At 34.1% G+C, this 12,569-nt stretch overlaps 1 protein-coding gene across 4 annotated transcripts; it reads right to left on the bottom strand.

Moving 5' to 3' along the window:
• Positions 1–378: 378 nt before the first annotated feature.
• On the bottom strand, positions 379–12,454 carry LOC126858569 (ubiquitin carboxyl-terminal hydrolase 7). 4 transcript variants are annotated; one of them, XM_050609003.1, is made up of 18 exons: positions 10,810–12,454; positions 9,077–9,175; positions 8,638–8,913; positions 8,407–8,525; positions 8,039–8,173; positions 7,753–7,947; positions 7,482–7,653; positions 7,211–7,403; positions 6,877–7,030; positions 6,230–6,424; positions 3,426–3,647; positions 2,656–2,950; positions 2,302–2,521; positions 2,020–2,187; positions 1,414–1,918; positions 1,244–1,315; positions 1,080–1,182; positions 379–940 (listed from the first exon to the last, which is right to left on the bottom strand). In XM_050609003.1, the coding sequence occupies exons 1-18, from the start codon at positions 11,375–11,377 to the stop codon at positions 816–818; spliced, it is 3,816 nt and encodes a 1,271-aa protein (XP_050464960.1). In that variant the 5' UTR covers positions 11,378–12,454; the 3' UTR covers positions 379–815. The 4 variants fall into 4 exon arrangements, with proteins under 4 accessions (XP_050464960.1, XP_050464961.1, XP_050464962.1 ...); XM_050609004.1 differs by having other exon boundaries at positions 1,080–1,176; XM_050609005.1 differs by having other exon boundaries at positions 379–919; positions 10,810–12,453.
• Positions 12,455–12,569: the final 115 nt, after the last annotated feature.

Raw genomic sequence — 12,569 nt, 5'->3', positions numbered from 1 at the left:
TACAAGAGAGAAGGAAATTCTTGAATTATATTTCAAATCAATAGAATAGATTTGTTCCTAAATGTTAGAATTTTTATGAAACGGTATATTTTGCGTCACGAAATCTTCAGATAAATTAAAAATGTGACAACGCTCTTTTCTCTAGCACAATATTAATGGCAAGCCCCACATTTTAAATATTCTGAATACAAATACGGCATAAAAGGGGAGTGTGTAGGCAATCTTTCTCGATACCAATAATACGTTACGAGTGTTAGATGTTACATGCAGAACATAATACGGTATCTCTTGGGATGTAACAATTATATACAGATTTTACGTGATAGGATAAAAGCCGGTATATTTCTCACACAAAAGTCACGTTTTCCTAATAAAATTAAAAAAAAGAAAGAAATAGTTTATTAGAGAGAATTATCAGAGACACAATAATATTAGGTACAATGTATGTGCATTTTATAATCAAACGTTCTCGAAGTCTAGGCGAAAATCCGTACTGAGTAACGCTAAAGTAAGCATCGGATCAATAAAACTTTTACAAATTCGAATCGAGGAACTATTTTATCGCTCTTCCACGATGCATAAAATAGCACTGCACATTTCATAATCAATCTTATAATCCATCGTATACAAAGCTTGGATTTACCTTCCGATATCGTTCTCGCAGTATTAAATTGCATTTTAATCTGAAGAAACGAATACATAAACGCATTTTCCAACCTTTAGTATGTCAGACGTCATTCTCTTACTATACAGAATCGTATATAAATTATTATGAGTGGCTGCCTAATTTAATTTCTTCTTCGTGTGGTGGAAATTTAATTGTAAATCTTAATGGCCTTTTCGAGGTAGTTGATACGAGAGCGCTTTGGCGCTTTGTTGACATGTTCCAGGCCAAGCCAAGGCCTGTGTGGCGATGTGCCTGCGTTTAAAAGTGGATAAACTACAAAATTTATTCTTCATCAGCATCATATTGTAATGTACTATGTACTAAATATAGTGAGACTATGTGACTACTATTTGACGCTCACTTTATGCGCATGCGTTAAAAAATAGAGAATAGAAACATGTTATATACTTACTCTGACCGGAAAATCTAGGAAGGAAATCGTCGATTTTGATACAACAGTCCGGCGAGTCGATAATGAACTGTGGTTTGCCCATTGACACCACCGCGAACTTAAACTTCAAAGTTTTTTTATGAATTCTCATAAGAGATCAAAAAAGATTAGTTAAGGATGCCTACCTTTTCGAATTCTTTTTCCTGAACTCCTAATTTCTTTAGTAATCTATCCTTCATTTTTTGAAAAGGTTCACCCTATAAAATACAGCGTTATGATCATTAAAATGCATTGTGTGTTACATGAATATTATACATATATACGTGAAAGGATTTAAATTCGAAAGATCACTCACATTCTTGATTTTGAAGAAAAAGGGTATGCCGAATGTTGAGAAAACGTCTTTGTGAAAATGCGCAACAGGAACCAGCATTTCGCCCTCCGCTAGATGTAATTCGTCATTCGGAATTTCTTCTATCCTATACAGCTTGGTGCCTGACGAGTTTAAGTTATCTAAAAGTACATCATCTCCGGGACCGGGTAAAAGTTTGTTGCAATTTATTTCTAATATCCTCAGTTTTCCCGATCCGTTTTCCGATAATTCTACTTGCTTCTTAGCCTCCTCGAGCAGAGTGGCAACGGTACCGTTTTTATTCGGATAAAGTATAATCTCTTTCTCCTCTTTAAGTGACGGGCCGACCCATATACATTTAAACTGTTTCTTGTTTTCTAGCTCGTTCACTCTAATACTGAGCTGTTGATAAAATAATTTCTTTACTTTCGATTTGCAGTACGAAACCAATTCTTTGAGCGTGCCTTCGAATGTACATTTTAAAGGATGGCCGGGAGAATCTTTATAACTGAAAAAAAATTTAAGGTTGAGATTTTTAGATAAAGTAATCGAAACCTCTCGATGTATTATAATTGATATTAAAAAACAAGTAAAAATATGAATTCTTACTTTTGACATTTAAAGAATTGTAAAAGGTACGGATCTGTGCCGACTCGTTGTGCTACAGCCTTCGCCATTTGATCGTACGTCATTCTTAGCGAAAGTTCCATCGTAAAACCTGGATCATTAGGAATCGTTTTATCACAAAACGTTACTTCTACCCTATAGAAGAGATCTCTGAAAATACGAATTGTTAGATTAGCAAACGTTTTAATAGATTCGGAGATACAATTCCCACACTAGAGTTATAAAAAATATAAATATTTTTTTTTAAATGAAGTTGCAACTTACTTAAAATATTCTCGACATGTTGGAAGTTCATACATCTCATTATCTCCTTCCTTTTGAAATACAATAATGTCACCGTCCATTAATTCCTCCAAAACTTTTTCCAAGGGTTCTGTTAGATTGTCTATTTTCTCAACTAGATTTGGTTTAATTTCCTCATATAAAGCAAGTTCTGTGTCTGGTGGGAATCCCGCGCGTTCATTCAAAATTGGTATAAGCTCCTCTGCAAAATTTATTATCAGAGTTATGCAGAGATTAGAGAATATTTAATTATATAAAAGTACATAGTATATGGGAAAGAAGAATATGTATTATATTCTTCTAATACAGTCATATTATATAAGTATTTTCACTTACGGACTTTGGCTACAACAGGCATATAATGGTGACCACAGTAATGGATTTTCTTATTTTTGGGATCATAAAGTTTAAAAAAGAGTAAAACATCGGTATCCTTGTCGAAAGGCGGTAATGCCGTCATGTCAGAATCTGGAGGGACAAGTTCGACGAACACATTCCACGGATTATGATTTTCCGCGCAATCGATGATTGGCTTTTGAAGATCAGCATCCGGCTCGATTAATGTAGGTCTGCAGGTTTGATTCGAACGTTGACTAAATGGCCAAATGCGAATCTGTTCTATCGGATATTTCTGCAGAATAAATTTAATGATATTAAATATTTGCTTTATTTCACTCTTTATCACTTTTTCGATTTTTTTAAACTGAAAATTGAAATAAAAGAACTGTTTTCAGAATCAATAATTTTACAATGTTAATTTACGTGTTTTATAATTAAAAAAATGTACACCATTTTGTAAAAAAAAAAGAATATTCTTTCTATTGCTTTCTATTCTTATATCAAAAAGAAAAAAGGTCGTCTCTTTTGAAATTTTTTACCTACCGTCGTGATAATATAATTTAATAAACCACTGTATGGTTCACACAATAGTACAAGTAATAGTACAAGAAATATACTATATTAGATACATAATATATTACATGCCAGTATCGATTTACTTTGTAAATAAATCCTGATACACTTATAAGCACAAGATCAATCTCTAAGCGATATAACAGCGTGTAAAGAAGTAGAAAACGCAAAATATCTTTACTAAGCTTACTTACCAGACTATCACTCAGTAGCTCGAGAAACTCGTGCACAGTGGCCTGCTTACGTACGCGAAATACACGATATAAAGCGTGCTCTGGGTCGTAGAGATCATTCCCTTGGTGACCGTCAAAGCTATCCTCGAGAAGGACATTGACGGTCATGTACAAGTATGCCTCCGTTCTTTCCTTTCTTCTTATCTGTTCCAGCCTCTTCTCCTCTTGCAGCCTCTCCACCAGCTAGACCAACAAAATTAAAATTATCCACGTGTGTACTCGTTTCGTTCTCATTGGATCATTTTTTCCTCGACTATCTTTAAATTTATATAATTTGGTCCTTTTTTTTTAGAAAAAGAATGTATCATGCTTTTGAGATTCGAGAACAGATTGTATTCGAAACATCAAAAGAATGACGGTACATTTTTCATTCTGTAATTTTAATTTTGTTCATCTGCCGCTATATCGACTACCACAAGTCAAACAATTACACAATAAAAATTATTTGGCGGTGAGTGATGGTTCCCAGTTATTTCTTGCTGGCTAATAAATATATCACACAATATATATACAGTTAGTAATTAAACATAAAAAATTGATATAATAAATATGGCAAAAAAAGTGTGACATATGAAAATTTTATATCACTTTAATTACATGCTGCATTATCATGTCTCAATATCCAGAATATGTAATTGTTGATCAGAAATAAATAGCAAAACAATAAAATATCTTAATTTAGCTATGTGCATGCATAATACATACCTATCAAAACACTATAACCACCACCCATGCCAAATAATTATAACAATGTAATGTGTAACTATAGTAGTGTGGAGATGCTTTGTGTAACTTGGAATATCTCCATTACTTATGAATCATATAGAGAAGATAAAAGAGAATAGCGGTAAAAATAAATAAAATTAACGCGATTGCTGCCTGTGAAATTTTCTAGTATCCAACAATTTATTCGTTATTCTTCTTTTTTTATTTTTATATATAAAATAGTGATGTAGCATTTAAAGATATCTCACGATTAAAGCTATCATAAAGTATTTACTCTATCGATAATGCTTTAGCGTTCTTCTGTCTCTCTCTCTCTCTCTCTCCCTCTAGTTATTAATATATAACAACAAATAAATATATAGATAGCATCTGTCAATGATCGTAATCACTATTAACACGAAGAGATTTTAATTAACGAGTTGTTTAAGTGATTCTTTGTTGAAACACGAAGTTCTTATTTTACTCGTTATTTTGTATGTGTGTCGACTTTAAATATTAGTTCACAAAAACCGCGAAGAGATGAGTAATATAAATCACATTATGTCTCACTCACTAAATGATTCAGTTAAATAACGGATACGCTAAAGAAGACATATCAAGGAAGTTGATGTTGCCGACAAGTACTACTTATATTGGTTTTTCTTTTTTCTGTATATATATATTGCAAGAGCTAAAACTTGTCAGCTCGAATCGATACTTATTATATTCTCACTAATAACTCTTTTTGCTTTTTTCTAATTCTCTTATATAATTACTCACACATATCCAATTTTTTCTTGCGATATGTTTGTTCACTTTTCATTCACGGTTTTGATATACTACAGTACAATGATTAAATTTGTTATTGTTATAATATTATACAATGTTTGTTACAATAAAACATTCCCAAAACAATTCTAAGGCTCATCACGATATTAGTCTGACGATCAGACTTCAAGTTTATCTAATCCAAGATAAACGTTTCTGACAAGAGTGACAAAATAGTAACACGCACATTAATCATGAATCTTTCTCTTTAATTCCTTGCGTTACCGATATAAAATTGAGTTAAAATAAAAATAAATAAAAAATCACATGTATGTGATTTTCTTATATACGCCTCGACCGCCTGCACTGAAAAAATCCTCATCCTGTCCAAAAAAAAAAAAGACGTCAAAGGTATTCTATATAAAACAAATCTCTATATAACATGCAATTCATTTCATTATTTTAATGTACATGTGTTTACAAAATCACTTTATATGAACCTTTGGATCTTTCCAGACATTATTAAATCATCTTTACTTCATTGCATATTCAAATTTATTACATTAAAAATCAAGTTTGATAAAGCATGTCTGATCTTTGCGTCAAGTATTATATTAAATGTATACAATTGAAAAATGGATATGATATATTTATATAATGTTAACATTTATTAATATAGCAGTTCAAAGCTGATAGTAACATAAATCTCTATTAAGAAAATCCAAGACAAAAAATTCATAACAATTGTTCAAAAAAACATATAATAGAATATTGAATTTTATCAAATAAATCCTGTAATTTGTACACAGACTATTATGTAGAATCTCTCAAAAATTAAATTATCAATGTGTGGTAGCCAAAATATATATCATAACAAGGACAGAAAATCTCCTCGAGTCTTTCTCATCTATATATATATATCTATATATATATATATATATATATATATATATATATATATATATATCTATATATATATACTCCCAGTCTGATGTGAGTTTAACAATTCTATGCTATGAGCAAGCTCACTGTTGTAGATACAACATTAAACTTCAGGAAGAATTTGATCGAGAAGCAACGCAAGTAATTTATTCCTTTCGCCTATTCCCCCCTATATCGGCATTTGTTGGTTAAAAATCATGAATATAGAGATTTGGATTTCGAGGATTTTGAGTGCATGGACGAAGAGTCGTCGTCTCTGTGTGTGAGTCTTTAATCGAGTCTGTCGCGTCTTTGTCACGTTCAAAGTCGCTCAACTCCTGGGAAAGCTCTCTTTGAAGGACGTTTCTGACCTCTTGAGGTATGTCCTCTTCCTTGACTTCTTGCAAAACGTTTTCCAGCTCTGAATTTCTTATGTAAACCAGCATATAAGCGTTAGTGCAATGTTTCACAGCCATAGACATATCCTCATCTTGACCACCATAGTTGTGTTCGATAGCTTCCTGCTTTGTACATCGCGAGACAACATCATCGTCGAACTTGCACCACTGTCATAGAATAGATGAAACAACAATTTTCAGTGTCATTTAAAATGTCATTATATTAATGTAACAAATTAAAAAATTAATAAGAAAAATTAATACTAATGTAATATTTAAATCATGCAATTGTTGTTGAAAGAAATGTACCAGGAAGATAATATATTATTCTGCATGGAATGCCTTCAGAAATTAAAAAAAAAAAAAATTATTTTTCTTTATAAAAAATAACATTTTGTAAGTATCAAAGATGTGAAAATATAAAGTCTGTAAAGGACAAATTAATTTATTGTTTTGATCAGGATATAAAAATAACTAGTTACTAAAATTTAAATATAGAATTCAAAATATAGATCGTTATAAAATTATGGTATGTATACATAAAATATATTAAGAAAATAGAAGAGATTTATAATATGTATTTAATTAACGATAGATGTCAAAACACATATTTCACTTACCTTGCCATCACCAGCAGGATTAATAAATACAACATAATGTCCACCATGATTGTCACCACTATGGACCAGAACTGCATGTAATGTGTAATCTGCACTTGTTGCTTCTTTGTTTTGTAGATATTTGCCAAGACTAATCTTTTCATAAAACTCAAACCTTAAAAGATAAGTTTAAATAATTACACGAAAAACATAAAATAAGATATGTTTTAGACTTTATAGAAATTTATATCTTTGTTTTTTAAATATAACTCTAAAAGCGTTATATGCTATAACTATGATAGGCAAATATATTATGTAACTTAATAAATTGATATAAACTCTTTCAATTTCTTACCTGTCATTGAATTTGACAGAACAATCTGTAACTGGATCATACTGGAAACGCATTAAATGTAAATGTAAAACCGGTGGAAATGAGGAAAAGATTACACCCTTTTCTGCTTCTTGTAATCCATGCTCTCCTGCGTCATATTTATTATCGCCGTCGAGACTTTCTGTACTCACATAATCGCTAAAAGACTCGTAAACTGAAATATAAAAAAATCTATCCATATCTATCTCTTATGTATCACACACAAAAACATGATGTCAATCCTAATACTTACTGTTCTTCTTGCCCTTTATATTTAATTGTATGTCATAAAATGTTTCAACTCTTGTGGATTTGTAGTCTATGTTTTTACACTTGATAAAAGAGACCATTTTTCCCTCAAACAATTTTGGCACTGTACCTTCCACACATGTTCCTTTCATTTTGCTCTCCAGCTTATCTAATAGCTAAAAATATCAAGAATAATTTATATATATGTATGTATTAATACAATAGAACAACTAGTTTATAGAATGACAATGCAATAAAATGCATAATGTATTTACCACACGTAGAAATTCCTGAACATCATGCTGCATGAAAGAATCCAGCGTTTCCCATCCAAAACTTTTAGTTAATTTCTTTGTACCAACAGGTTTGTCAGAAAATTGTAACTCATGAAAAACCCTTTGCAAGGCTAGCGCAACACTCTTACTCGAATCATCGCTTTCTGTTGGCATTTTATACACCGCTTTTCGCAACTAAAAAAAAAAAAAAACAAAAAAAAACATTAATCAAAAATATATTCAAACAATAGGAATATTATATTTTCTAAGTTTACGTTTTACCGACCTGGTTTGTGAAATACAGAGTTTGTAGTAAAGAATTCATGTAACATGTAGCACCTTGATTCTTTAATCCTACATATCCTGTATGTTTTTTACTGTCCCAACTTACTCCATGGGGTGCATCAGCCACTACATGAACCTAAACAAATCACAAACAACAAATATTTGAAAAACCCATATGCTAATCATATGTGTGAAATCATATAATCATTTGTAAACAAATTCTTTGCAAAAGAATTAAATTATACAAATTCAGTAATAATTAAAATAATAAATAGAGATAGCTAAAATAAGAAATTCTGAAAAAGATCTTCTGATCTTTTATTAGAACAATATTTCAAAAATATTTATTAATAAAAATATATTACAAACCTCAAGCGTAATTGAATCATCTTTGATAAAACCTCTTTCAGGATCCAAAACGTCCTGCCATGTCATGAAATGGCTAAAGCCCCAATCATTCTCTTTACTATAGAAGAGATGTTGAATTTCTATAAAAAATATGAGTTACATATTATTGCGAGAAAAAGAGTCATTTTAGATCAATATAATTTTGTGATATACGTTAAAATGAGAAAATTAAAGAACAAGAATTATATTTACTTCTGCTAAATGGTTCTTGTCCTTCTTTACAAGAAAGCAGACGCAACTCAGCGACAGCGTAGCAACTCCATGATGTCGATTCGCTCTCTCCATTACACTGAAGGAAAAACCCAAGTGATCTCTGTGGCTGTCTTTCTTGTGTCTGACTTGACCGTGGCATCACCATTATTTTCCATGGTAAATTGCGAACATAACATGCAGGTGATAATTGTGAATCTTTCATCTTGGATATATTCTCAACAGTGTATCGGAAAGTCGCCTCGGATCGAGCCTCATCTAAAAAAGAAAAATAAAGAAAGTGTATAATAATATATAAATAGAAAAATAAAAAGTATACGTAATAATATAAAAATTTTATACATTTAAGATTATGTAAGATTATTTCTAAATTACAAAGTAATTTAAACAAAGTCGGTATATTAAAGAAAAATCATTATACCTTCTTCCATCTCTTGATCTTGAACTATACACGCTAATTCTGGTTCACCGTTTATAGGACGATTGTCTGTTCCATCTCCCCCACCATCATTTGGAGTTTCTATAAGAATAATATCCATTTTCTTTTACCAACAAAATAAATAAATCTGACAAACAAAGAGTGATGCGCACAATATGTTCGCAATATAGATTAATGTAGAAGTTAACCTTAAATTTCACAATATAGATTATACAAACAATAAATGTTTATGCAATTATAATAATTAATTCAGCAATCTGCAATATATGTATGCTAAACCATTATGTATACATTGAAAATATGAATAATACATTTTTGCACTCAAATTCTGTAATATGGTGCAATATTGATACAAAGTAATTAGTTTACCTAAAGCTGTATGGCAAGTCTGCAAGATCTTTTTTATAAGAACATGAAAATTACAATTTATAGAATACTTCATGTGGAATGTTTCGTTAATAAATAATTATCACAGTATGATTGGTGGAAAAATTAAAAAAAAAAAAAAATTAAAAAAAAAAAAACAAATTTTTGTCAGATGAAGATCATAAAGCTATAGGTTAATTGGTTAATATTCACACTTCGCGATTCGCACAACACATATTTGTTTGATTCTAAAAAAAAAATATATATATATATATTTTATGAAAAAAACAGAATTGTCAATGTATCGCCAATTTATTCATGTTCGGAAATATGAAAATGGCAAATGAAATATAGTGACTACTTATTCAGTAGCTATATATATAAAGTACAATTTCCTTTATCAACAGTATGATTATTTATCCACGAATATTTCCGATAATAAAACTGTGACGTAACACGTGCCGTTTTGTATTACCTATGTAATCAGATATATTCATTATTTTGCCATAACATAATGTGTACATTATTTAAGAGACATTCCTTATCTCACGGGGAAAAAAAAAATTTATGCACATGTGAGAGTCTTGCATTTCAAATAAAATAAAATAAAACACTAAGGTTGGAATATGTCAAAAATAAAATAACATGCAATATAGAAATTGCCGTGGTTTAATGTAGAATACAATTTTCGACATTCTTGTAAAAAGCATAAAAAAAGGCATGCGCGCGATTTTTCCTCTCTTGAAAAAAAATCTATAAATAATATTTTTACGATAGTTATAATATACATATCATATACATATATATATATATATATATATATATATATATATATATATATCGCTAAAGTCGTTGATATAAATCTTCCGTTTCCGTGAAACCTAAGTAAAATGGAGATGGCGAAAATGTGCTTAATCGCCATCGGCAATAATTAACACCTATGAAAAGCCAGCTGTACACGTCCCTTATATGTATCTATTAGTCATGTCGTGCGATGTGCTAACAGTGGCAATGTCCGAACGAATCTATGGATTGCTCCCTTGGAGTAATTTTAAGAATGCATGTAAAGCAGTCTCTCTCTCTCTCTCTCTAAATATAAAAATCGTTGGGCGCATTGCTTGCCGTTGGACAGAAAAAAGAAAGAAAATTCGAAAAAAAGTAGCGAGGCGGACGAGAGAGAGCGTTCTCTCTCTCTCTCTCTCTCTCTCTCTCTCTCTCTTATTGAAAGCGGCTCGCTTTTACGTTCTTAGCGAAGCGAGACGAGAGAAAGAAAGAAAGAAAGAAAGAAAGAAAGAGAGAGAAAGATAAATAAATTCTAAAGAAAGACAGAGAGCGAACAGCGCACTCACCCTCCTGCGTGTCCATCTCCTCGACCTCGTTAACTTGAACGGGTGCGAGGCTGAGCTGCTTGAGATTCTCCTGGTCGTTTACGTGGTTCATCGCGAAGCCGATGTTGATGGTCGTCTTGATGGCGCCGGGTACCTCGGTGACGGCCTCCGCCGTCGAGGTTACGTTGTCTGCGTTGATCGGTGCTTGCTGCTGTTGTTGATCTTGGTTGTCCGCTGTTGGTTGCGCGGTTGTCACGAACGATGGACGATTCCGACAAGGCGGTGTTGCGGTTCTCGTTTTACCGTAAGTAGTGAGTTTCTTGATTTGGCGCGCCGATATCGTACGTCTCTGTTGTGGATGTTGCTGCTGCTGTTGCTGTTGCTGCTGCGGCGGCGGCGGCGGCAGCGGTGGCGGCGGTGGCGGCGGCGGCGGCGGCGGTGACGGCGACGATTGCCGTTGCTGTTCCGTTCCTACAGTCAACCGACTGTTATCCAAGTTCACGTCGCCACCGGGACTCGACAGCGACGTCGCTTTACCGCACTCCGACGATAGATGTTTGCTCGCAGTTCGCCCAATTTCTGCGGCCATCAAGTGCCCCCACTCGTACGGGGGACGCCCACAGCATATATTCCACCCCGTGTGTTATTAAATCGCTAGGTCCACGACTCGAGTACCCGTACTACCCGTACACGTACTCTCTCTTTCTCTCTCTCTCTCTCTCTCTTCACGTTCCCCCGAATGTCGCCACGGCTACGATCGCGGCTACCTTCGCGGCGGTGGTAGTAACGACGACGGCGACGGAGACGTCTGCGATGATAATAATGATGATGATGATGATGGTGGTACTGTGGTTGGTAGTAGTAGATGAATAGCGGATGGTGCTGCTGCCACTGCTGGCGGTGCTAGTGTGGTAGTAGTGACGATGGTGGTGTTAGTGGCGGCAGCCGTCGTCTCGCTTCACGTTCCGGCGCCTCGCGCACCTCCTCCTCCTCCTCCCCTATCCGCGCACGCACCACGCACACACACACACACAACACACACACACACACGAGCGATCCGTGAAGGAACGGTTCTCGCTACGCCGTTTTACCGGCCCTCAGCGACGACACGATATATATATATATATATATATATCTCCGATTACGTCGTGTATATGCGATGGACGACAAAGATCGCGGTGGACGACCAACTTCACTTCGTTGCTTGCTCCGTTCTCTCTCCTCTCGGCTGCTCGTGTCGCTCACGGATCTTGAGCGCGCGCTGATTCCGATTCTCTCGATCGACTTTTCTCCTGCGCGACTTGCGAGCTCCTTCACCCGTGCTGTTGTCCCTTGAACGGTGCTTTGTTTTCTTTCTTTGTCTCCAGCTCTCTGAAGCTGGACGTTGCCTTAAAACAGCACGAACGAATACGCGAGCCGATCCCGTACGTACGTCGCTCTCGCGGATCTCTCTCTCTCTCTCTCTGTCACGCGAAAATAAACAAAATGGCGGCGAATGTGACGGAACGGTTGCGCTCGTTACCAAACTGCTTCAATCGCATACGCACTGATATATACATACAACGCGCAGCACACGGTATTCTCGCGGTATGCAATCTCCACTGACAAGCTGGAGTCACGTAGATGGTCTACTCGATACTATAGGACGGCCCAGATATTAAAATTATTATTTTTCACGAGATAGAAATATGAAATTTGAAAATAAATTTTCCCCGATAGAGTTTCTACATAATTGAAATCCCAATCACGTTACCGTTAATGTTTTTTTATAGATGGTATTA

This window comes from Cataglyphis hispanica, chromosome 26, assembly GCF_021464435.1.
Source record: "Cataglyphis hispanica isolate Lineage 1 chromosome 26, ULB_Chis1_1.0, whole genome shotgun sequence".
NCBI classification, from domain to species: Eukaryota; Metazoa; Arthropoda; class Insecta; order Hymenoptera; family Formicidae; genus Cataglyphis; species Cataglyphis hispanica.
This window is presented reverse-complemented; position numbering and strand designations above follow the sequence as displayed.